The sequence below is a fragment of the Rhinatrema bivittatum genome, chromosome 7, assembly GCF_901001135.1.
Source record: "Rhinatrema bivittatum chromosome 7, aRhiBiv1.1, whole genome shotgun sequence".
NCBI classification, from domain to species: Eukaryota; Metazoa; Chordata; class Amphibia; order Gymnophiona; family Rhinatrematidae; genus Rhinatrema; species Rhinatrema bivittatum.
Genome location: NC_042621.1, coordinates 136,516,564 through 136,541,586, shown reverse-complemented (window position 1 = coordinate 136,541,586; position 25,023 = coordinate 136,516,564). Strand labels below are relative to the sequence as shown.

General features: G+C 43.3%; 1 protein-coding gene across 6 annotated transcripts in view; it reads left to right on the top strand.

Moving 5' to 3' along the window:
• VAC14 (VAC14 component of PIKFYVE complex) overlaps positions 1 to 25,023 on the top strand; it is a 525,003-nt gene that overhangs the window by 48,854 nt on the left and 451,126 nt on the right. For all 6 annotated transcript variants that reach the window (XM_029609234.1, XM_029609230.1, XM_029609228.1 and 3 more), the window contains exons 9-10: positions 10,098 to 10,232; positions 14,610 to 14,762. In XM_029609234.1, the coding sequence (XP_029465094.1) occupies positions 10,098 to 10,232; positions 14,610 to 14,762 (288 nt within the window). The remainder of the gene's footprint in view (positions 1 to 10,097; positions 10,233 to 14,609; positions 14,763 to 25,023) is intronic.

Here is a 25,023-nt window from a genome sequence, read left to right as displayed (position 1 = left end):
GTAAACTGTTCCTTGTAAACTGTTCCATGTAAACTGCCACCCGGCAGTAATTATTACTGTTCTCTGTGAACCGGAGCGATATGTATTGTATACAGGAGCTCCGGTATATAAAAACCATAAATAAATAAATAAATAAATATCCATTCTTCCTTTTACCTCCAAACTACTTGAAAGTGCTGTTTACCATTGCTGTCTTGGCTTTCTTACATCTCAAGCCGTTCTTGATCCATTCTAGTCTGATTTTCGCCCTCTACATTAAACTGAAACAGCCCTTGCCAAAGTTTCCAATGACCTATTTATAGTTAAAGCCAACTTTACTCTGTCCTTATCCTCCTTGACCTGTCTGCTGCTTTTGACACGTTGATCATCACTTACTCCTTGATACTCTGTCCTCGCTTGGATCTTGGGACTCTGTCCTATCTTGGTTCTCTTCTTACCTCTCCCATTACATTTTTAGTGTTTCCTCTGGTGGTTCCTCCACTACTGCCATTCAACTATCAATTAGTGTGCCTCAGGGCTCCGTCCTGGGTCCTCTTCTCTTCTCACTATATACTAATTTCCTTGGTGCTCTGATTTCTTCGCCTGGCTTTCAATACCATTTTTATGCTGTTGATTCCCAGATCTCGGCCTGCTTCTCTGACATTGCTGACTGGATGTCCTGCTGCCACCTTAAACTCAACATGGCCAAGCCTGAGCTCCTTATCTCTCCCCCACACCCCCACCCAGCCCACCTCCCCTTTTCCTTCATTCTCCATTTTTGTGGATAACATGGTTCCATCAGCCCGTGTCCTTGGAGTCCTCTTCAACTCCTCTCTCTCTCCTTCTCTGCACACATCCAAAACACTGCTAAAACTTGTTTCTTTCTTTATAACATTGCAAAAATCTGTCCTTTCCTTTCTGAACATACTACCAAACCCTTATCCACTCTCTCATCTCCTCCCGCTTAGAATATTGCAACCTGCTTCTCACAGGTCCCAGCAAGCCATCTCTCCCCACTGCAATTTGTCCTAAATTCAGCTGTGCGACTTATATTTCGGCAAAGTCGCTATGCTCACATAATCCCTCCTGAAGTCACTGCATTGACTTCTTATCCACTGCCGCATACAGTTCAAGCTTCTCTTTCTCACCTACAAATACCTTCACTCTGCAACACCTCACTATCTCTCCTTTCATATCTCTCTCTACACCCCTCCTCGTGCACTCCGCTCGTGTGATAAGTCACTCCTATCCATGCCTTTCTCCTCTACTGCCAATTCCAGATTCCATATTTTCCACCTGGCTGCGCCACATGCTTGAAATAGTCTTCCTGAACTGATGCATTATGCCCCCTCTCTTGTCATGTTTAAATCCCATCTAAAGACCCATCTTTTTTAAACCGCTTTTAAACCTTATGCCTGATTGTCTGCTTTTAGTCTTGGTCTTGCCTTTCCTTTCTTGCTTTATGAAATACCTCAAGTCTCGTTTGTCTTATTAGATTGTAAACTCTATTGAGCAGGGACTGTATTTTTGTATGTTTTGAACAGCGCTGCGTATGTTATGAGCACTATAAAAATGTTAAGTAGTAATAGGAATGGTTAGCAGAAAAGAGGAGGTATTATTGCCCTTCTAGAATTCCCTAGTGAGACCACATTTGGAATACAGTGTACAATTCTGGAGACAGCACCTTCAAAATGATATAAACCAGATGGTGGCTACTAAAATAGTGGTCTTTTATTGTTATGTGTATGGGGACAGACTTAGAGTTCTAAACATGTATATCCTAGACATGATAGAGACATTTAAATACCTCCAAGGTATCTGCACAGGAGGCAGGCCTCTTTCAATGAAAATGAAACTCTCTGGCTCAAGGGGTCATGGGATAAAGGTGAAAGGGGATAGACTCTGGAGTAATTTAAATAAATATTTCTTTTCAAAAAGGTTGGTATATGCATGGATCAGCCTCTCAGTGGAGATGTTGGCAATTAGGACAATATCTGAATTCAAGAAAGCCTGGAACAAACATAGGGGATCTCTGAGAGAGTGGTAGAGATAAAAACATAAGAATTGCTATACTGCATCAGACAGAGGATCCATCAAGCCTGGTAGCTTGTTTAACAAGAACCTGGCAAGACCCCAAACAGTAGATAGATCCTATGTTGCTAATGCCCAAGGATAAGTAGTAGCTTTCCCCATGAAGTTAGTAAGTAGAAACATAAAAACAACAAGAGAGGATATGACATCATTGGAGCGCTCGGACTGAGCCAAGAAAAATCGCAATCATCCAGGGCTGATTATAAGAACTACCTTCCTCCGAAAGCAATTCACAACTAGATGTCGATCAGATGAAAATCTTTAGATTTTCGCAAGTTTTCCTACAAGAAAACAGCTGGTGGAGTCCAGGCCGAGAGAGACAAGATGGCGGAGGAGCCTGCAGCCAAGTCGGATGAAACTCAAGAGGAACAAATATCAGCCTTCGACTCTGATATTCTGTCCCCGGGTGAATTTCGAGCCTGGTTCTGAGAACTCCGACGTGATATAAAAGCTTACAAGACAGAGGTAATGTAGATAGTGGGGGAATTAAAAGAAGAAGTGAGCGAAATGGGCCACCGCATCTTTGAGTATGAAATGTTAATGGAGTCTCAAGCAGAAAAACTGAGTATGATACAAAAAGACAACAAAATCATGTCCGCGGAGATATTACAACTTGCCACAAAGCTGGAAGATTTAGAAAATAGGAACCGGAGAGTAAACCTACGCTTTGGTGGGATTCCAGAAATACCTGAATATGCAGATAGCTTGCAAGTAATAACCCAAATTTGCACAGATATTCTAAGGTGAGGGAGAGTTGAAATACAGTGAACCCCGATTCTGAAATTCAGATAAAGATTGAACGAGCCCTTGGCCCGAAACCAGCAAATAGACCGCGTGACATTGTCGCATGCTTTCATGAATTTGCGGTCAAAGAGCATATATACTCAATGGGGTGCAAGCAATCAGCCCTATAATTAGGGGGGAACGATACACACATTTTTGCGGATATATCCCCAACTACCCTCAAGAAGAGGCAGGACTTGAAGCCCATAACAATACTGTGCAAGGAGGACATTCGGTATCGCTGATTATATCCCTTCGGTCTCTGGTTCACTATTAAAGGAACATCTCATCAAGTGCAGAATTTGCAGGAAGCTGTGGCAGTTTTAAAGCACCAGATATCCAGCCAAGATTACCCTCCCACTCAATGCAGAAGGAAGAAATACGTTGGCAGAGAGCAGGGAAGGGGGGGGGGGGAAGACTGTGTAGAATCTCTGATCAGGATACTCCTGTCACAGATCAAACATGACTATAAAGTTTCCATATAAAGATAAATAATTTAAGGTGCACGCACTAATCTCTGGAAATGATGGACACCGCGACTTCACCCTGGATGAAAAGTTCCTGCTCTTAGCATATTAGCAGATGGCTCTGGATCCGTGATGGTTTGACGACTATCTCCTCCCGGAGCTACTGAAAAGGGACATTATTGTCCCAAAGGTCCCGCATGGGGGGGTTAGGGGGAGGGACACTGAGGGGTGGATTTTATAATTTTGCACGAGCGCGTACTTTATAAGATACGCGCGTATCTTATAAAATCCGGGGTCGGCGTGCGCAAGGGGATGTGCAACCTGTGCGCGCCGAGCCCAGCGCGCGCTGCCTGTTCCCTCCGAGGCCGCTCCGATTTCGGAGCGGCTTCGGAAGGAACTTTCCTTCGCCCTCCCCCCACCTTCCCCTACCTAACCCCCCCCCCCGGCCCTATCTAAATCCCCCCCCCTTGTTGACAGATTTATGCCTGCTGAAAGCAGACTTAAATCTGTGCGCGCCAGCGGGCTGCTGGTGCGCCATCACCCGACCCGGGGGCTGGTCTGGAGGCCTCGACCACGCCCCCAGGCCGGCGCCACGCCCCTGGGCTGTCACGCCCCTGAAATGCCGCGTCACGCCCCCGAAACACTGCGTCATTCCCGGAACGCCCCTTTTACGAAGCCCCGGGGCACTGCATGCGTCGGCGGCCTATGCAAAATAGGTGCGCCGGCGCGCATAAATCTGGCCGGATTTACGCGCGCAGGGCATTTAAAATCTGGCCCTGAGCGTATAGGATATGTAGTTGTCTATTTAGATGTAGATTCCAACGCCTCAGCTATTTTAAAAGGGGCTTCTCAGGTATGGATAGCGCGATCAGAAGTCAAAGCTAACAGAGTACCAGTGGAGGAGGGCATCAGTAGCTATAATTTTGGCATTAGGACTACTGTTATACTAGGAGATAATGGCTTCCTTCAAAATATTATTCTTAAATGTTAAAGGGTTAAACTCCCCTCGCAAGAGGAAATTGCTAACAGATCTCCATAAGGCAAATGTTGCTATACAAGAGACTCATATGAAAGGGAGATTTGAGCATTTGATGCTCTCAGATTTGTATCCTATGCAATATTGGTCAGATAGTTCGAAGAGGGCAAGGTATACAGGGGTCGGGATTCTTTTTCAGAAGGATTTTGCCTTTGAGCTCATGGGGTGCCACCGGGATCCACAGGGAAGGTTTATAATGGTAATAATAAACGTGGCCGGGGAAACATATACATTGCTAAGCCTCTATGCTCCCAATGTACAACAAGGAGGGCTTTTCTCAAATTTAGCAGATACTATTATGACCCAGGCCGAAGGATATCTTATTCTGGCGGGGGATTGTAACAATGCTATAAACCCACATATTGCTAACTCAGGAGGCTATGGTTCTGTCTCCAAATTAGACTGCAAGCAGTTTAAGAGGTTTTTGACAAGATACCATTTAATTGACACTTGGCGGTTTGTTAACCCCAAGTCAAAGGATTTTACTTTTTCTCTAAGCCTCATAATACCTATTCAAGGATAGATTTTATTTTGTGGACAAGGAATTAGTAAATCTGCTTCTAAAGATACATATAGAGCCTATAACATGGTCTGATCATTCCCCAGTCTGGGCAGACATTTAATTTTCCCAAATATAAGGGTCAACGCTTTTGGAGACTCAATAGCCTCTTGGAAGATGAAACATATGTTGTACAGTGTAGAGATGACATATTGGAGTATTTAAAATTCAACCATGTAGATGTTACTTCTCCAATTATTGTGAGGGACTGCTTGAAAGCAGTTTTATGTGGTAAATTGATAGCCAGAGCCTCTTTCGTTAAGAAGAGGGAGTTCCAGGAGAGAGAGAGAGAACTTAATGAAACAGTTAACTCATCTTGAAAGGAATCATAAGCATGATCCCTCACAGGAAAATAGACAAAAAGTTGAAGCATGTAAGTCTCAAATTGCAGACCTAGATGCAGCTAGAATTGCTCATTCTATGGACCAGGTTAAGCAAATCTACTTTGAAGTTGGGAATAAAGCTGTGAAAATTTTAGCTAATAAATTGAAAGCGAAATGCTTAGAGTACAGTCACAAAAATCAAAGATAATGGCAGTATACTTACCTCTAATGATGACATTCGACAACGATTTTTGTGATTGTACTCTGAGCTATATAAAGCTAACTCAGCTATTGATGGCTTTTCGGCCCGCTTCTATCAATGCTTTGCAAATGACCTGGTTCTCCCTCTAACATGTTCAATGCACTACGCTCTGAAGGATCCCTGTCCAACACTAACATGGCTGGGATTACAATAATAGCTAAACCTGGATGAGACCCCACTAATTGTGGTTCGTACCGACCTATTTCCATCCTTAACATAGATTTAAAATTATTAGCCAAAATTTTAGCGACTAGACTTAATAGCTTCATAGCACACATTATAAACCCAGACCAAGCGGGCTTTATACCTGGAAGCATGGCTTCAGATAACGTCCGGAAAATCCTAGACTCTATATGGTGGGTGAAACAGCAAAATCTCCCCTTCCTATTAATTTTATTTTGTATTTATTTAAAAGATTTTATATACCGCAAATTGGGCAGGGACCTGTCCATCTAAGTCAGAAGTCAAAACTATTAATGGCCATGGATGCAGAAAAGGCCTTTGATTTGGTCCATTGGCCATACCTGTTCAAAGTGCTTAAAAAATGAAGTTCGGTCCTTTCTTTATAAAATGGCTGAATAAACTCTGACGCTTCTCAGGCTTGCATAAAAGTTAATGGGGGATATTCCGCAACTTTCCAGGTAGAACGTGGTATGCGTCAGGGATGCCTCCTATTCCCACCCCTATTTGCTTTTATTCATAGAAGCCCTAGCTCAAAAAATTCGGGAGAATCCCAGAATTAGTGGAATACAAGTCGGTGAGTTTTTTCCTCAAAACTAGCTATGTTTGCAGATGATGTGATCCTCACAATCACAGAGCCTATGACATCCATGCCAGAGATTGTCAAGGATATTGAGCAGTTTAGTGCCGTGTCCGGGTTTTCAATAAACTGGGATAAGTCTGAGATTCTCAACATAACACTTCCGGATATACAGGAAAAAGAACTTAAAGATTCCGATTCAAGTGGGCAAAGGAAAAAATTAAATACCTCTGTATTTATATTGATGCTAGGAAGGACATTTTTCAACTTATTCACCCTTAATCACTTGTATTTACCAGGATCTAGAGGAGTGGGATCGTTACCACATATCATGGTTGGGTCATATTGCAACCTTAAAAATGAATATCCTCCCCAGGCTTAGCTATCTGTTTCAGACCATCTCTTACAATATTCCATCAGAATTATTGAAAAAAATGGCAACGCAGGATAATGAAGTTTATCTGGAAAGGGAAACACCCTAGGATAGCCCAAAGAGCTTTTTCTCAACCCAAATTGCAAGGTGGTTTGGCTGTACCCAACCTTTCATGGTATCACGCTGTGACCCAGTTAAGAGCAATCGTTGATTGGCATAAGATGACACCATGTCAACAATGGGTGACTCTTGAGCAGGCCATTGTTGACCATGTCCTGTTACAGGCCTTACCTTGGAAACCCAGAATGACATGGTCACCTATTCAAGCATTTCCTGACACACTATTTCACACTTTGCAATCGTGGAATAGGTGGAAGTCTATTTTAGTGGGCCCTAAGGTTTGGTCAATTAATTCCTTCCTCTACTACCGTAAGACTTTATGGAAGGGGGAGGGTCTTTCAATCTTTTTCTACTTGGATAAAGAAAGGTATTTATAGCTGTGCACAGATGTGGGAAAATAGTGGCTGGCTAGATTTTAATACATTTCAGAATAGATATGATCTACCTCAGTCTGAGTATTTTCATTATTTGCAACTTTGGCACTTTCTACAGACACCAGTGATACAACAGGATCTTGCCAAAAATGTCACCATGTTTGAGGTATATTGTAAAACAGCAGATAGAACACAGAAAATAATGTCCAAGATTTATAAATTATTGAATCAGGAACCTAAAGACACACCTACTTTTGTGTGGGCATGGGAGACAGATTTCAGAGAAGAGTAAGAGGAGGATTTTTGGCCTAGCACATATGGCATGCTGAGTAAGGGCCTGATAATCTACCACTTTAGTGGAGAGTGGGCTTAAACTCTTATATAGATGGTATTATACTCCATCAAAGCTTCATCAAATCTATCCCAGTGTGTCAGATAGGTGCTAGAAGGGATGTGGTGAATGTGGAATGTTCTTTCACTTGTGATGGAAATGTCCAGCAATCAAAAAAACTGTGTCAGGGTATATCTAAGTGGCTGAGCGCGATTACCCAAATTGAGATTGTATTGACACCTAAAACAGCATTGTTAAATTACCCATATGCCACAGGGAATAAACAGCGACTTCTAAAATTTATTTCTACAGCAGCTAGATGTGAAATGACCAGAAAATGGAGGAAAAGCTTAGTGCCAACCCTAGCCCTATCCCTACTCCAAAACTGCACTGACAAACTCTATAGATTGTGCAAAATCACTGCTTATAAACATAAAAGGGTACCAGCATTTCAAAAGACCTGGTCCTCTTATCTGGAATGGAGGAATAAGCAAATACATTGTTGAGGACCTCTTTCCCCTTTTAGAAGATATATCTGCTCCATAGATTATGGAGAGGCTTGGTTTCCGTTGAATTGCGGTCCCGGGAGGGGGGCTGGGCTTTGGTTTTTGGGACAAAATAAATGAGACTAAATGGAAACACAAGTTTTATTGTATTACAATAAGGAATACCAATGATTGATATGACATGTAAAGTATGGTTACAGTAATTTGCTAGTAATAGATATTATGTAATTATGTGCCACTTTTGTAATCTGAAAATATTGTACAGGTGACAGTTTAATACATCATGTTTGCTTTCTGGTTATGCTTAATATCTAATAAAGTTTGAATTACAAAAAAAAAAGAAACAAAAACATGACAATAGAAAGACTGTATGACCCATCTAGTCTGCCTATCCACCCAATTATTTAGCTTTATAATTCCCATCACTTCCTTAGAGATTCCCTGTAGTTATCCCATGTTTTCTTGAATTCCTGACTACTTTCCCAGCTTCTCTTAATTATACAAGATATTGTAGCTTGTCTTCCTCCTCTTGCTATCTCTTGTAATTTATAAACGCTAACCTTTTCTCCCTTACTTTTTCAGCTACGTCTTTAAAAGAACAAACAAACCATAGCAGCCTCTGTTTCCTCTTCCCTTTATTTACTTTCCTAACAAAAATGGAGGTGCGTACCCAGCAGGTGGAGACAGACCAGAGTTCTGAGGCATGCCCATATAAGGACGGAACCCACCCTGGAACCCTCAGTATTTGTCTGTCTCCAGCAGGTGGAACAGCTCACCCTGTGGTTCCCTGTTAGCTTGCCCTCTGTGCTCTTTGGTGTTTTCTTCTTTCTTTCTGGAGCAAGCTCACGCAAGTACACTTTTACATATTTCTTACATATTTAAAAAAAAAAAAAAAGAATTTTACAGAGAAATTTTTCTTTGACGTACTGTGTTAGGGTTGACAATTCTATCTCCCTCGTTCTTGGGGTTCCTAGGGGGGCTTTGCCCCTTGATTTTTATCAGCCTAGGTTCTCTTCCAGGTGACCTAGTGTGGGTGATACTGGTGGCGCCAGTCCCTCTTCCCATTTTCTCTGCTGCTGTCCCCCGAGATGTATATTCCTCGCTTGGACTGTCAGGGATGTCTTTTCCCCTGTCTCTGTGAATAAAAAAAAAATAGTAAGGCAGCAGCTTTTTGTGAGGGGGGAGTGGGGTTCAATCTCCCGCTCAGCTCCTCAGGGGCTCCCCGGTCAGTTGTTTTTAATTGACATCGCGGCTGCTCATGCCCGGCCACTTTCTTGTCTAGCGTGTGGAGAGTCTGCCTCCCGACTCTCCCGCGAGGGGGTATGCTCCAGGTGCCTTTTGGGAAGGGGGGGGAAGGCTCCTCTTCGGTTTCGCATACTTTTAAACCTTGGGGTCGGACCTTTGGTCTGACCCAGTATAGCAATTCTTATCTTTTCATGTAATCTGCTTTGAAGTGGCTGAAAGACAGAATATAAATCAATTAAAAATAAATAATATATTATCCCTACCATCCTTCAGAGATCCCCTGTATTTGTTTCAGGCTTTTTTGAATTCAGATATTTTCCTAGTCTCCATCTCCACTGAGAGGCTGATCCATGCATTCACCTCTGTAAAGAAATATTTCCTTAGATTACTCCCTTGTTTACCCCGTTTCATCCTTATCCCATGACCTCTTGTTCCAGAATCTCCTTTCCATTGAAAAAGGTTTGCCTCCTGTGCCTTGGTATCTTGGTGGTATTTAAATGTCTTTATCATATCTTCCCTATCCTCTAACATATGCATGTTTAGATCTTTAACTGTATAGATGGGCAGACTATGTAGACCTTATGGTCTTTTTCTACCTTCATGCTCCTAAATTATTGACTGTTTTAGGTGCTGAGTTGACTGTTGGAGACTGATTATTTTTCTCAAATATGGAGTATTGCAAGGTTGTAACTTACTTATCATAAGGATGATATATTGCAAAGTTGACATATTGATGTAGATTGATACATGGTAAAGTTTTGGAATTTGTCTATACAGTTATCATTATAAGTGACAGCAAATTTTCTAGAATGTTGCATTCTTCCCAAAATTGCTTTGTTTGTACTGAATGTACCTCCATTTTGTCTCTTTCTTCTCTCCAACTTTTAGATGACCTAATCCAACTGACGGCCATGTCGTGGATAAGGGAATTTATCCAGCTGGCTGGCAGGGTGATGCTACCTTATGCTTCTGGGATCCTGACTGCCGTTCTTCCTTGCCTGTCTTATGATGATCGGAAAAAGAGTATCCTTACTAGCTGCGGTTTCATAGTCAAAAAAGATATAGTTACACTGGAGAAGGTACAGAGAAGGGCAACCAAAATGATAAAGGGGATGGAACAACTCCCCTGTGAGGAAAGGCTGAAGAGGTTAGGGCTGTTCAGCTTGGAGAAGAGATGGCTGAGGGGGGATATGATAGAGGTCTTTAAGATCATGAGAGGTCTAGAACCAGTAAATGTGACTCGGTTATTTACACTTTCGAATAATAGAAGGACTAGGGGGCATTCCATGAAGTTAGCAAGTAACACATTTAAGACTAATCGGAGAAAATTATTTTTCACTCAACGCACAATAAAGCTCTGGAATTTGTTGCCAGAGGATGTGGTTAGTGCAGTTAGTGTAGCTGGGTTCAGAAAAGGTTTGGATAAGTTCTTGGCTATTAATCATTTATACTTAGGGAATAGCCACTGCTATTAATTGCATCAGTAGCATGGGTTCTTCTTAGTGTTTGGGTAATTGCCAGGTACTTGTGGCCTGGTTTGGCCTCTGTTGGAAACAGGATGCTGGGTTTGGTGGACCCTTGGTCTGACCCAGCATGGCAATTTCTTATGTTCTTAGGGGCGGATTTTAAAAGGCCTGCGCGCCGGTGGCCTATTTTGCATAGGCCACCGGCGCGCACAGAGCCGCAGGGCGCGCGTAAGTCCAGGGGCTTTCTAAAAGGGGCGGGGAGGGGGCATGTTGGGGGCATTCCCGAAACGACTCAGCATTTTGGGGGCGGGCCCAGGGGCGTGGCGCCAGCCCGGGGGCGTGGTCGAGGCATCCGGACCAGCCCCCGGGACTGGAACACGGAGTGGGGCTGCCGGCCGGCGCGCGCAAAGTAGGGGGGGGGGTTGGGCGAAGGAAAGTTCCCTCCGAGGCCACTCCAAAATCGGAGCGGCCTCGGAGGGAACAGGCAGCGCGCGCTGGGCTTGGTGCGCGCAGGTTGCACAAATGTGCACCCTCTTGCGCGCGCCGACCCCAGATTTTATAAGATACGCGCGTATCTTATAAAATCCAGCGTACTTTTTTAAGATCTACCCCTTAGTGAATAGATTTCCATTATGTTTCCATAAACTTTATAAATCTCAATTGGCTCCTAGATTTGCAGGTATTTCAAATTTTTGTTCTATAAGGAAAAACCTCTTCTGGAATGTATGCTGACTGCTTTTAATTTTGGTTATTCATAAGGAGGGCAAAGATGCTTCCAAGTACAATACTTAAGAGACCCATTTCTCACTTAAATCATGACTCTAAAATATTTTTCCAAAATTCCAGCCATGGTTTTGAAGATGGAAAAACTATCTATAGCAAACTGAGAGGCCTTTGTTCAAGGTTGACCAGGAGCTGTTAACATTTGATCCATGGGAGGGGGATTCTAGCCTTTTATCGATCAATGCTGGAAAAGCAATTGCTAGAGCTGAGTGGGAGTTTTATGCTGGAAGTGCTTCAGGAAGTAGGAGCAGGCCTAGATTTTGTGTGATGGAGAAGGGCTATGCATGACAGGCTGAAGGCAGCCATGCCAATTAATAAGAAAGTTTGGGGGGATTTTATAGTACAGGTATACAACAGGGTTGCCCCTTTTCACCATTGTTATTTGTAATTGTGATGGAACCCCCGGTGGAAAAAATTAGACAAACTAGGGAATTGAGTATATGGGGGGAGGGCAGAGAACATAAAATTGCATTATTCACAAGTGATGTTTCGTTATATGCTGGGAACCCACAAGAATCTATCCCCAAATCCTTTTTAGATGGTACTATATACTCCCTGAGAAGTCATCTGAAAGGATGGCAGGGAAATCTAGTGGCTATAAAATGGAGGGAACTATGGTGGCCTTGTCCTAAAACAGAACATTACTGGAATGAAGAATTAAGTGGAGTTCCCCCCCGATTACAGACAGGGCCCTCTTCAAAGCCATTCCCACAGGTAAAAAGAATTTTACCTGCATAAATCAGTTGTCTAAAACTTGTGCACCCTCAACGTGAATAAAAGTTTGTGCATCCTTTCACGGTGTGTATATACTTGTAGCCACACTGAGAAGTGGTGTTCCCGGGGCTCTGCTTCGTGTGTGCGTAGATGGGGTTTTTAAGTTCAGACCTTCAAACAAAATTCTCCCCTGCGAAAAAGCAGATGCAAGTTAGTGTGCATACTTTATATATATATCTAACTAATATAGATCCTCACCAAATGAGCATAATATATTTCACACACAAAGATTCACCCGGTGTATATTTTTATATATATAATTGTTTTTTATCTGGGTAATATTCTATATACCTGCTCAGCAACCAATCTTAATAATTTTTTCTTCTTTTATTCTTTACTTACAAAAATTTTTTTAAGGAGGGCAGGAGATGGTTTCATATGTTATAAGCTACCATCCAGGTGCCAATGTTTTTTCCTCTAATCATCAACACACCTTCCGCCTCCAATTTTTATTTTAAATTTATATGTTAAATGCTAAGCTGGGTTACAGAATATTAACCCCATTCTTTTTCTATAAATTTTTATTTTTCATTATTAAATAAAATCTTCTTTCTGTGATTGGCACTTTTCAATTTTTGTTCTTTTTCAAGCCGTCCCAGGACCAAATAAGCATTACTTAGCTTTAAAGAATGTCTCTTTTACTCCCGACTTGCGCAAGTTTCGACATTTGCTGGTTGCTGTCTTCCTCAGGGTCTGTTCATTCTTTAGTAGGTAATTTTCTTTGTAGAAATGATGTTTAAATTCTCCGGTGCTCCATGGAACCTCCGTCTTCTCTACCATTCCTGGCGGCGTTTATACTATATTTGTAAGTAAAGAATAAAAGAAGAAAAAATTATTAAGATTGGTTGCTGAGCAGGTATATAGAATATTACCCAGATAAAAAACAATTATATATATATAAAAATATACACCGGGTGAATCTTTGTGTGTGAAATACTTTATATCTATGGCAATTTTTTTTAACTTTCTATTTATAGAATTTTGTATTAGTACGTACAAAAATAACCTTGTAGTACAGGTAAAGTTTCCTTATGAAAGAGAGAGCTCAAGAAATACACCAAAATGTAATAACCATTATAAGAAAAACTAAAGTCCAGTAAACGGAGAGAAGTGTTAACAACTGGCAAACACACAACAACTTTCCTCATATCGGTTTACAGCTTCACATTAACACATTTTGTACCAAATTATACTTACCCTCAAGAAATCTTTTTAACTGCTTTGAAAGAAGGAAAACAAATTCATTCCCTTGGTATATGACTACACACTTACAGGGAAATTTTAAGAAAAAAAAGACGCTCCCAAGCCCACCGCTTGGGATTTCAATTGAAGAAAGATTTCTGTTGCATTTGTGTATGTTTAGACGGGCAGGAAAAACATGAACTTTCTCCCCTGAAAAAGGGAGCAATCTATTTCTAAAGAAAAGCTTTTCAAAACTAAATCACTGTCCATTTCCATAGCAAAATGAACTATCAAGGTTTTCCGAGTCAAATTAGCCTCCTGGGAATTTTCTAATTAACAGATAACATCTAGCCTATCAGAAGAGGTTAAAACGTCATTACCACCTTGAACGGTGGAACCATGACTCTGAGAGGAAATACAATAAATCGTACACATAGGTGGAATATTCTGAAGTAAAATCTTCCAATTTTCAGAAAAGTCTCTCTTAACCATTTCATACAGTGATATACATTTATTTCTGGGGAAAATTAACAAATAGCTAATTTCTATACCTTTGGGACATCTCAGATCTAGTATGAAGGTACATATTACTTTTAATGAAAATACTTTGCAAAAAAGACAATTCAGTACCTTGATTTGTGAGGGACTCCAGATGGGATGAATGAGACGCTAATAAAGAAGCATGAGCCTCAATCTGAGCCGCAGCATCAGTCGAGGATTGACAATATTGTACCACACGGCCCTTTACTATCCCTTCCACGTGTTGCAAAGATGAAGCTAAGTCCTCGAGTAATATTCTTCTTAAAAGTAATATCTGACTTCTTCTGTAAATCAGGGAGGGGGACAGGATTTAAACTATGCCATCTCTTTTTTTTTTTTTTCTCCTTTTCTCTCCCCACTTGAAAGATTAACCCCACTAATAAACGTAGGGTAAGACAAAGGACTCCCATCAAATGATAAACCAAAAAGACCTGTCTTGTTTAACCTCCAATGATTGCCCCCCCCCCCCCCCCAGCACCTTCTGTGGCAGTTTTCAAAGTGAAAGTACACGCAGGCTTTAGGTTTGAACTGCATTTCTGTTCTGAACTCTCTGTGGAGATAAACAGAGTATAGTTCATCTTTGGAAGCAAGAAAAATGCTGCTTCAGGTTGACCCAGCACCTACCCTTAAGTGTTCCTTAAAATGGCTTTGTCAGGCATTAAAGAGGTGGCAAATGTGTGTAACCAGAGCCTGATGAAACTGGTCACCCCAGAGGATGATGAAACCGATGAGGCAAAGCAGTCAGTGCCGTTACAGATGGAGAATAACCCCGATGAGTCTCTCTCCAAGCAGGAAGCAGTTGTTGATGGTGAGCGCCGATCATAATTTTTTTTTTTCTTTTCAGGGCAGTCCTTTTGAAATGCTCAAGATTTAAACTGTGTGAGCCTTATTTTCAAAAGGGATTTGGCTGTCACTTTGCTTTGTTCTCAGATGAGACATGGAAATGTAGAAATGAATATCAACAAAAAAAAGTTGTAGCTGATAACTTTTTGATTGGGCTAACTTTATACATTTCTGACTAGCTTTCCAGAGCTACCCTCCCTTCATCAGTTTAAAGCAAAAAGAGAAGGTGAATGCAGCGGATGATGTGGCCTGAAAGGAAAATTTGTTCTTACCTGCTAATTTTCGTTCCTGTAGTACCATGGATCAGTCCAGACCCTGGGTTATGTCACCAATCCAGCAGAGGGAGGCAGAGAAAACATTCTAATGACTCTGACGTATACCCTGGAGCACCACATGCAGTCAATCAGTATTAACCAGTATCAAAGCAGAAATTTAACTACTAACATATTAACTAGCTATCTAAACAGGAGAATGAATTTCCAACTCACAAATCCTAAATGGAAGCAGAATCCCCCACAAAAAAATCTTGGCAATAAACAAGAAAATATTAAGAAAAATAGACAGCATGAAAAGGCGGTTTAATCACCCAATCAGTGAATGAGCGGACTCTCCGAAAAGATAAATATAATACACAGACATAAAGGGTGGGCGTCTGGACTGATCCATGGTACTACAGGAACGAAAATTAGCAGGTAAGAACCAATTTTCCTTTCCCTGTACATACCTGGATCAGTCCAGACCCTGGGATGTACCAGAGCTGATTCAATTAGGGTGGGACCCAGAGAGTCTCACTCGGAGAACACTCTCTCTGAAGGCTGCCGAACTTGGAGCGTGAACATCCAAGCGGTAATGAAGAGCAAAAGTATGCAACGACTTCCAAGTCGCTGCTTTACAAATCTCCTGAGGAGAAACTAACTGACATTCTGCCCAAGAGGTAGCCTGTGACCTAGTAGAATGAGCTCTCAACCCTTCGGGAAGGTCACGACGAGCTAGAAGATAAGCTGAACGAATTGTCTCTTTTAACCAACGAGCAATCGTAGCCTTCGAAACCTTATGACCTTTGCGAGGGCTACTCCACAAAACAAAACAAATGATCAGACAATCGAAAATTGTTTGTAACTTCAAGATAACGCAACAGAGCTCGTCGTACATCCAATTTTTTAAGTTTCCTAGAGGAAGGATCCAAACGATCTAAACACGGAAAAGCCGGAAGCTCTATGGACTGATTTAAATGGAAAGAAGATACTACCTTAGGTAAAAAAGATGGTACAGTCTGTAATGAGAAAAGGCTCTCTGCAAGACAAGGCCTGCAACTCTGAAATTCTGCGAGCTGAAGAAATGGCCACAAGAAACACCACCTTCAATGTGAGATCCTTCAAAGTTGCATGATTAAGGGGTTCAAAGGGAGCCGAACACAGAGCCCTAAGAACCAAATTCAAACTCCAAGCAGGACAAGGATTCCGAAATGGAGGACGTAGATGTTGCGCACCTTTGAGAACGCGCTACATCTGGATGCGCAGCCAAGGATAATCCCTGAACCTTACCACGAAAACATCCAAGTGCTGCCACTTGTACCCGTAAGGAACTACAGGACAAACCCTTGGCTAATCCATCTTGTAAAAAAGATAAAATATTGGATACAGAAGAGTGAACTGGATCTACTTGATGTTCATTACACCAAGATTCAAAAACCTTCCACACCCTTGTATAAGCCAAAGATGTAGAAGGTTTTCTAGAACGCAATAAAGTAGTCACTACAGCATCTGAATAACCTTTATTCTTTAACCGACGCCTCTCAAAAGCCATGCCGCTAGAGAGAAGCGTTCGACCTCTTCCAAACAAACCGGACCCTGAGACAGAAGGCACGGAAGATCTCGAAATCGAAGGGAACCGTCCAGTGCTAGTCTGACCAGGTCCGCGAACCACGGACGGCGTGGCCACTCCGGAGCCACTAAGACAACGTCGACTTGTTGAACTTCTGTCCGACGCAGAACCTTGCCGATCAGAGGCCAGGGAGGGAACACGTAGAGAAGAACATCCCTTGGCCAAGGAAGTACCAGAGCATCTACTCCTTCCGCTCCTCTTTCCCTCTTGCAGCTGAAGAACCGAAGGGCTTTGGCATTCTGAAATGTGGCCATGAGAGCCATTGCCGGAGTGGACCATCTGTTGTATATCATTTAATAGGCTTCCTCGCACAGTTCCCACTCGCCTGGGTCGAGATGATGCCGACTGAGAAAGTCGGCTTGAATGTTGTCCACCCCGGCAATGTGTGAGGCTGCGATGCTGAGCAGATGTTGCTCCGCCCAGGCGATCAGCTGTTGTGCTTCCTGAGCTACCAGGAAGCTTCGGGTTCTTCCCTGATGGTTGATGTACGCTACCATGGTTGCATTGTCGGAAAGAACCCGTACCGACTTCCCACAAAGGAGAGGTTGAAGAGCGATTAAGGCTAAACGAACCGTTCTGGTCTCTAAAAGATTGATCGACCACTGCGCTTCCTCTTCGGACCACTGACCCTGAACAGATGTATTCTGACATACTGCTCCCCAGCCTGAAAGACTGGCGTCGGTAGTGACCACAGTCCATTCCGGAATCTCTAGCGCGGTACACGTCGTTGCAGATTTGCTGTCTGTAACCACCAATCTAGGCTGGAACGAGCCGTCTCTGTAAGAGGAAGGTGAAGGTGGTATAGTTCAGAAACCGGATTCCAGCGTGAAAGCAATGCAGACTGAAGTGGTCTCATGTGCGCAAAGGCCCAGGGAACCAACTCCAGAGTAGAGGTCATTGAACCTAAAACTGTCAAGTAATCCTGCACACAAGGAATAGGAATAGACTGTAAGTCTTGAATTTGTGATTGAAGCTTGAGAAGGCGATGCTCTGGAAGGAACACTATCCCTTGAGTGTCGAACTGTGCACCCAAAAACTCCAGAGATTGGGAAGGTAATAGGTGACTCTTGTCTTCTTTGATCACCCAGCCTAGAGACTGCAAAAGGCTGATTACCCTGTTGATTGTATAATAACAAAGAGATTCCAACTTCGCTTGAATCAACCAGTCGTCCAGGTACGGATGTACCAACAGGCCCTCCTTCCTGAGTTAAGCAGCCACCACAACCATTATCTTGGTAAATGTTCTGGGAGCTGTGGCTACTCTGAACGGGAGAGCCCTGAATTGATAATGTTGCCCTAGAATGCAAAACCTAAGAAACTTCTGATGATCGGATCGAATGCCGATATGAAGATAAGCTTCGGTGAGGTCAAGAGATACTAGAAATTCTCCTCTGTGAACCGAAGCTATGACAGACTGAAGAGTCTCCATCCGGAACTATGGAATCCTTAGACAACGGTTGACCCTTTTGAGATCGAGAATGGGACGAAAGGTTCCTTCCTTTTTGGGAACAACGAAGAAAATTGAATAACGACCTTTCCGATGTTCTGATGTTGGAACTGGAACTATAGCTCCTAGGTCACTTAAACGCTATAGCGAGTCTTGGATAGAACCCATTGATCCGACGTACATCTGGCCCATTCTCCGTAAAACAGAGACAGCCTGCCCCCTATGACGGGAACCGGAGAAAGGACCGGCCTTATCTCATTGGACAGACTTTGTGCCTCCTGAGACTTGGGAAGTTCCAGGTCTACCAAAGCGGTGGCCACGAAAGGACTGAGACCAATTCTGTTGTCTACCTGAAGACTGTTTAGCTGGAGGAGCCGACGGATGAGAAGAATGAAATCTTCTGTTAGACCGAAAACGAGAGCGAGATGAAAAAGAGCTTCTAGGTCTAGGACGGTCCTCTGGCAATTTGTGAGTCTTATTTTCCCCTAGGGACAAAATTAAATCTTCCAATTCCTTACCAAATAATAATTTTCCCTTAAAGGGTAAAGCCCCTAATTGAGCTTTGGAGGATGCGTCTGCGGACCAATTCCTCAACCAGAGAAGTCTGCGAGCCGATACAGAAGCAATGATAGAGCGAGCCGAGGTCCTAATGAGATCATATAAAGCATCTGCACTATAAGCAACTGTAGCTTCCAGCCTACCAGCCTGAGCAACTTCCTCTTCAGAGAGGGAAGAATTGTTTTGTAAAGCCTGGACCCATCTTAGTCCAGCTCGCAAAGCCAAGCTACTACACATGGCCGCCCGCACACCAAGAGCAGAAACCTAAAAAATTTGCTTAAGCTGAACCTCCAGCTTACGATCTTGGAGATCTTTAAGAGCCGTAGCCCCAGTTACTGGAATAGTTGTTTTCTTAGTGACGGCTGAAACAGCGGCATCCACCTTAGGAAATTTTCAAATTTCCAAAGCTTCCTCAGGTAATGGTTACAATTTTTCCATGGCTCGTGCTACCTTAAGCCCCAACTCAGGAGTATCCCACTCCTGGTGTATAAGGTCTGTGAGAGAAAGATGAAAAGAAAATGATGTCGTGGGACCTTTAAGGCCAAGCAACACTGGGTCAACGCCACCCGTCCGAGAATCCTTCACTGGAGCCTCGAGACCCAATTCCAGTAAAATTGCTGGAATTAAGGGACTAAGTTCCTCTCTTCTAAACAGGCGGACTACTTAGGGGTCATCCCCATCCGCAACATGAGGGTCTGAACTAATACTCAAAGCAAGGTCTTCATTTAAATCCCCCTCCAGCAAGGACTTGTCCGGGATAGATAAAGAGCCATGCTCAGAATCATCTGAAGAAGAAAAAATTGTCTGATCCGGACGAAGGGGACGCTTTGAAGCTGACCCCACTCCCAAATCCGTGGAACTAGTCCTTTTAGAGGAACGTGGCCTTAACCTCTGTTCAGATGAGAGACTCTTATGTCTCTTATGAAATTTCTTAGATTTGTAAGCTTTGCGAAGAAAACGAAGAAAATCCCCTGAAAAGGCAGGAGAAGAGGAAGAAGAATCTGAAATCTCCTCCAGGCTTTCAGCCGATAAATATGGCCCTGTTTCGCGCGGCTTGTCGCCCCCACCCCCCCCAGGGACCACTGGCTGCGGTGACAGGAATGCCTCAGTTCCCGCACTGCAGCAAAATGAGTCCGGGGCAGGAGAGCAGCTGGGCCGAGGTTTTGGGGCCACGCGAAGTGGCAGAGTCCCTTTTGTTATCGGCAAACTTGATGAGCCTTCCCCCCCGGGGAGACAGGATGAACAGAGACTCTCCCTGGAGAGACGCGCGCGCGCATCTCCACAAGCGTGGCAGGCCGCGCCATGCGGTATTATAAAGAAAAAACGGCGCAAAATAAAAAGTATGAAATAAACTAAAAGAAACCCCGGTGAAAAACAAAGGCACTGGCCCACCGAACACCAAAAGGTAAGTAAACGATTCAGCTGTGAAGAATTATTTTTATTTTTTACCTGACCGAATCGCCGCGGCCTTCAGGAGCTGCTCCAAGTAGGGTGAGTGAGCCGGGCCCCCCGGTATCACCCCTGCCAGGAGTGGTTGCTGGGTTCAAAACCTCCCCAACTCCGGCAGCCTCAAAAACCAGGAGGGATAGTCCTCCCAGGACTTGGCAACCTCCCAGGAGGCAGTGAAACGGCTGTGAAGAAAAAATAAAACTTTTTTTTTTTTTTTAAATAACTTAAATGAAAAGAACAGGCTCTCTTCAAAAGAAAAAGAAAGTCTGCAAAAAATTAACTCCTAAACTACCTGACTAAAAAATAACAGACTGCAGGGGTTAGGAACGTCCACCTCTGCTGGGAGACAGAGAAATACTGATTGGCTGCAGGTGGTGCTCCAGGGTTTACGTCAGAGTCATTAGAATGTTTTCTCTGCCTCCCTCTGCTGGATTGGTGACATAACCCAGGGTCTGGAATGATCCAGGTACGTACAGGGAATATAGACGTAAACCACAGGTTGCATTATAACAGCAGTGGAAAGCAAGAGTGCTCTGGGAGGCAAGAAGAAGGGCTGGGTTCCTATTAAGTCTTTTTATCTTTATCTTTTATTTAAATTTACTAATCGCCCATATCCTGGGCGATGTACATTTAAAAAAAATAAATCATAGCAATAAATACATAACAAAATCAGAATCAACAAAGACGGAAAAATATGGAAACCTTCTGTGAATTAAATTAAATGCTTGTCTAAGCAGCCATATTTTTAGCAAGGTCCTAAAACTCTTGGCGCTGTCTGCTGTGTGTAGAGCTTATGGGAGAGAGTTCCAGATAGCCAGGGCGGCCACAGAGAAGGCACAGTCTCTGGTAACGCTCAGTCTGGTGTGCAAAGGTGAGGGCACATCTAGCAAGCCTCGTTGTGCAGAGCGGAGCTGGCGGGATGGACAATAAAACCATAAAAGAGCATTGCTCCAAGGTGAAGCATCAGAGGAAATAAGGTTAAATGTGATCATAGCAATCTTGTATTTAATACCTTCCGCTATCGGGAACCAGTGTAGATCAGCGAGTACTGGGGAGATATGATATGAATCCTGATAACAAATTTAAACTGCCAGTCACGCCGCTGAATATACCCGGCTATCTTAAGTTAGCCAGCTATCTCTAACCGGCCAACTTTAGGACAGCCCTATGTCCCGACCAGAGTTAGACGCTTAGGTTAAGCAGCTCATTCCGAATATCAGAGTTATGTGGCTAACACTGTGCCACCCGGAAACGCCTCCAACCTGCCCCCGGAACGCCCAGACGTTTGTGACAAAATTTAGCCACATACAGTGATGAATATCACTGGGTAGCAATTTAGACAGATAACATTTTAGTTATCCGTCTAAATGGCTTTTGAATATCGACCTCTTAAGTGTTTTGTTGTTTTATTTTATGTTATTTTATGTAATTCAATGTGTTAGTTTTAGTATTTAAGGCACTAAAGGGGGGGTTTTCATTACTATCCTTCAGAGCTACTGCAATTTTGCACTCTTTCCCAAGCTCTCCGCTCTTCAAGTAAAGGGCTTTTAGCCCTTCCCTCAGCCCGGTTGATTAAATTAATTGTGACCAGGCAGCATCCTTTCTTTTTTTTATTGGGCCTACTCTGGAACAAGTTGCCAGAATCATTGAGGAGCCTGACTGATGTTTTAGCATTTTGTAAGCAGTTGAAGGGGTCCTTTTGAAAGAGGCTTTTGGTATTACTCCTCCGGCTCATTGAAGGGGAAGAAAATAGAGTTAGCAAGCCACATGTAATTTGTGTACAAACTGTTTGTACTGTTTTAGCTTGTGTTTTATTAAATAGTAATTATTTATTTTGTTCATATTAATCTGTATTTCAATATTAAATATTGTAAATCACTTAGTACAGTTGTATTTCAATATTAAATATTGAAATTGGGGGAGTTTGCCGTGCCGTGCAGGGCCTCTGTCAGGCCAGGAACAGCTTACCAGCACAGAGGGCTGACCCGAGGGGAGGAGCCAGACGCGCCTCAAAACCGGCGCGAGAGTGACTGGACGCCGGGAGCTTGCCGTGCCGTGCAGGGCCTCTGTCAGGCCAGGAACAGCTTACCAGCACAGAGGGCTGACCCGAGGGGAGGAGCCAGACGCGCCTCAAAACCGGCGCGAGAGTGACTGGACGCCGGGAGCTTGCCGTGCCGTGCAGGGCCTCTGTCAGGCCAGGAACAGCTTACCAGCACAGAGGGCTGACCCGAGGGGAGGAGCCAGACGCGCCTCAAAACCGGCGCGAGAGTGACTGGACGCCGGGAGCTTGCCGTGCCGTGCAGGGCCTCTGTCAGGCCAGGAACAGCTTACCAGCACAGAGGGCTGACCCGAGGGGAGGAGCCAGACGCGCCTCAAAACCGGCGCGAGAGTGACTGGACGCCGGGAGCTTGCCGTGCCGTGCAGGGCCTCTGTCAGGCCAGGAACAGCTTACCAGCACAGAGGGCTGACCCGAGGGGAGGAGCCAGACGCGCCTCAAAATCGGCGCGTGTGCGGCGCCCCGCTGCCGCCGGCGCGCCGCCAAAGCCGTGCGCACCTAAGGGGTGCGCACGGCTTGGTCCGGCTTAGTCCGGATTTGGACGGTCTAACAGAGGAAGCCTTGCAGACGGACTCCAACTACTGGGATCAAGGAAAAAGGAAAAAAGGTACAGAAAACGTCTCTTTCTCATTTTGAAATTCCTTATAGAGCTCTCTGAGAATTATTATGCCAGCTAAACGAAAAGGCAAGGTTAGGGCCTTCCCCTCGGAACCCTTGCCTTCATTACTTCAACTTGAGATAGACCGTTTTATGCAGCAGTTAGGGAAAGAGGGTTCCGGTGATCCCTTTGGGAGCCCCTTGAAAGGAGAACAGGAGGCTTCCCAGGATGAGGCTTCCCTCAGTCCTGATTACAGACCGCCTCCAATCCAAAGTGGACCAGAAGGAGCTGTAGCAGCTTTGCCTACTGACAAAGTGTTACAAAAAGAAACATCTGGGGAAGTTGTTTTGGGACCAAATTCAGTGGGTAAACCCACGGAATTAACCTCTAATGGAGGAGAAGGAACAACTACAGTGTCTGCAGGTTTACATCTAAACTTTCCCCAAACTGAAAATCCCATGGATAGGCACCCCTTAACAACTAGGCCCGAGACGGTCACACTAGGGGCTATTTGGGACTTGGTAAGTGGCTTGAATGCCACTGTGAATAGGTTGGAGGAGAAAATAGACTCTGTATCCTCCAATTTACAACAACAATTACATGGTACACAGAGACAAGTTACCGAAATGACGACAAGAGTAGAAGAAGCTGAAAACAACATAAGAACTGTACAGTCTTTAAATAATTTAGTGGTTAAGGACCAGATTGCATGTTTAAAGCGTTTGGAAATCCTTGAAAATAATATGAGACAACTAAATGTAAGGATTGTGAATTTTCCTAAAATAGTGGGAGAAATCCCATATATTTCTTTGAAAAGATTTTTTACTGAGGTTCTAGGTTTTTCTGAGAATAATATTCCATCAATAAATTCTTGTTTTTTGTAAAGAAAAGAACCTCAGATCCTGCTGTATTAATACCTAGTAATCTTACAAGTTTTCTAGAAAACTCTACCTTACAGGTAATAGATCGAAATACATTAATTGTTTCTTTATTAACTACAGCTGATGTGAGTAAATTAATGAAAGTTTACTTTCAGAAATTCCCAGTTACCTACTATGGACAAGATGTTAAAATCTTCCCAGATCTGGCCCCTTCCACACGTACAAAAAGAAAAGATTTTCTGGCATTAAGATCAAGGGTAACTGCACTGGGGTTTTCATATATGCTTAGATACCCTTGCCGTTGTATAATCAAGCGGGGAAATGAGACTTTTATCTTCTCCCAAATAGAACATCTAACCCAATTTGTAGAGGCAAGAGAGCCAACTGCCTCTTCCCCAATAGTACCCTGAAGTATCAGGTACAATACAAAGGGAACTGCAATAACTGTACCATATGTAATAGAAGTATGGTTTTTCTTATTAATCTCCAAATTGTGATTTCCAATGATCTCAGGCTTTAATTCCTGAATATTATTTAATTTAGTTATGCAAAAGTCTAGTTTCCACAACATTTGCTGTATTTTGGTTGTGTATTTTCCTTAGTCAAATATTTCTGAGTATTGAAATTTAAACAGTATTGTCAAATGTTGAAATAAGGGTTGTATAAATCTATTGTATGTCTGTCGTAATGTATTATGACATGAAAATTGAGAAATAAATAATTAAAAAAAAAAATATTGAAATTGTAAATATAATCTGTATTTTAATGTTAAATATTGCAAATCGTTTAGTTATAGGCAAAAAAATAAATATTTTAAATAAATGATAGATAAATATTGTATTTTTTAACTGACTGTGCACTACTTTTGGTTTTTGAACCAGAAGGCGGTATGTAAAAAATGTTATATAATTACCTCCTGTTTCATTAAGTGAGCATTCCACATAATGCAGATTCAAGTTGAGGGCCTATCTGCAGCCAAAGGGCATTTAATCAGTATCCTTAGTCCTGGGGGAATTCTGCGCTACTGAGAAGTGCAGAATTTGCGCAGAATTCCTCCCCCCACCAGACTTGCCAAATTCTGTACAAAAAATGGCATAGAAGATAAAAAGCCCCGACGGAGTGCGCCGTTTGCGGCGAAGATGAGGTCCCGGCGCACCATGTGTGGCTAAGATGAAGGCCCTGGCGTGCCACAAATGGAGCATGCACATTCGCAACGAAGATAAAGGCCCCCACGGGACGTGCTCCGCTCACGGCATAGATGAAGGCCCTGCTGAGAGTGAGTGTGTGTGTGAGGGGGGAGAGGAGTGTGAGAGAGGGGGGAGGGGAGGTGAGGGAGGAGGAGGGGGTGTAAGA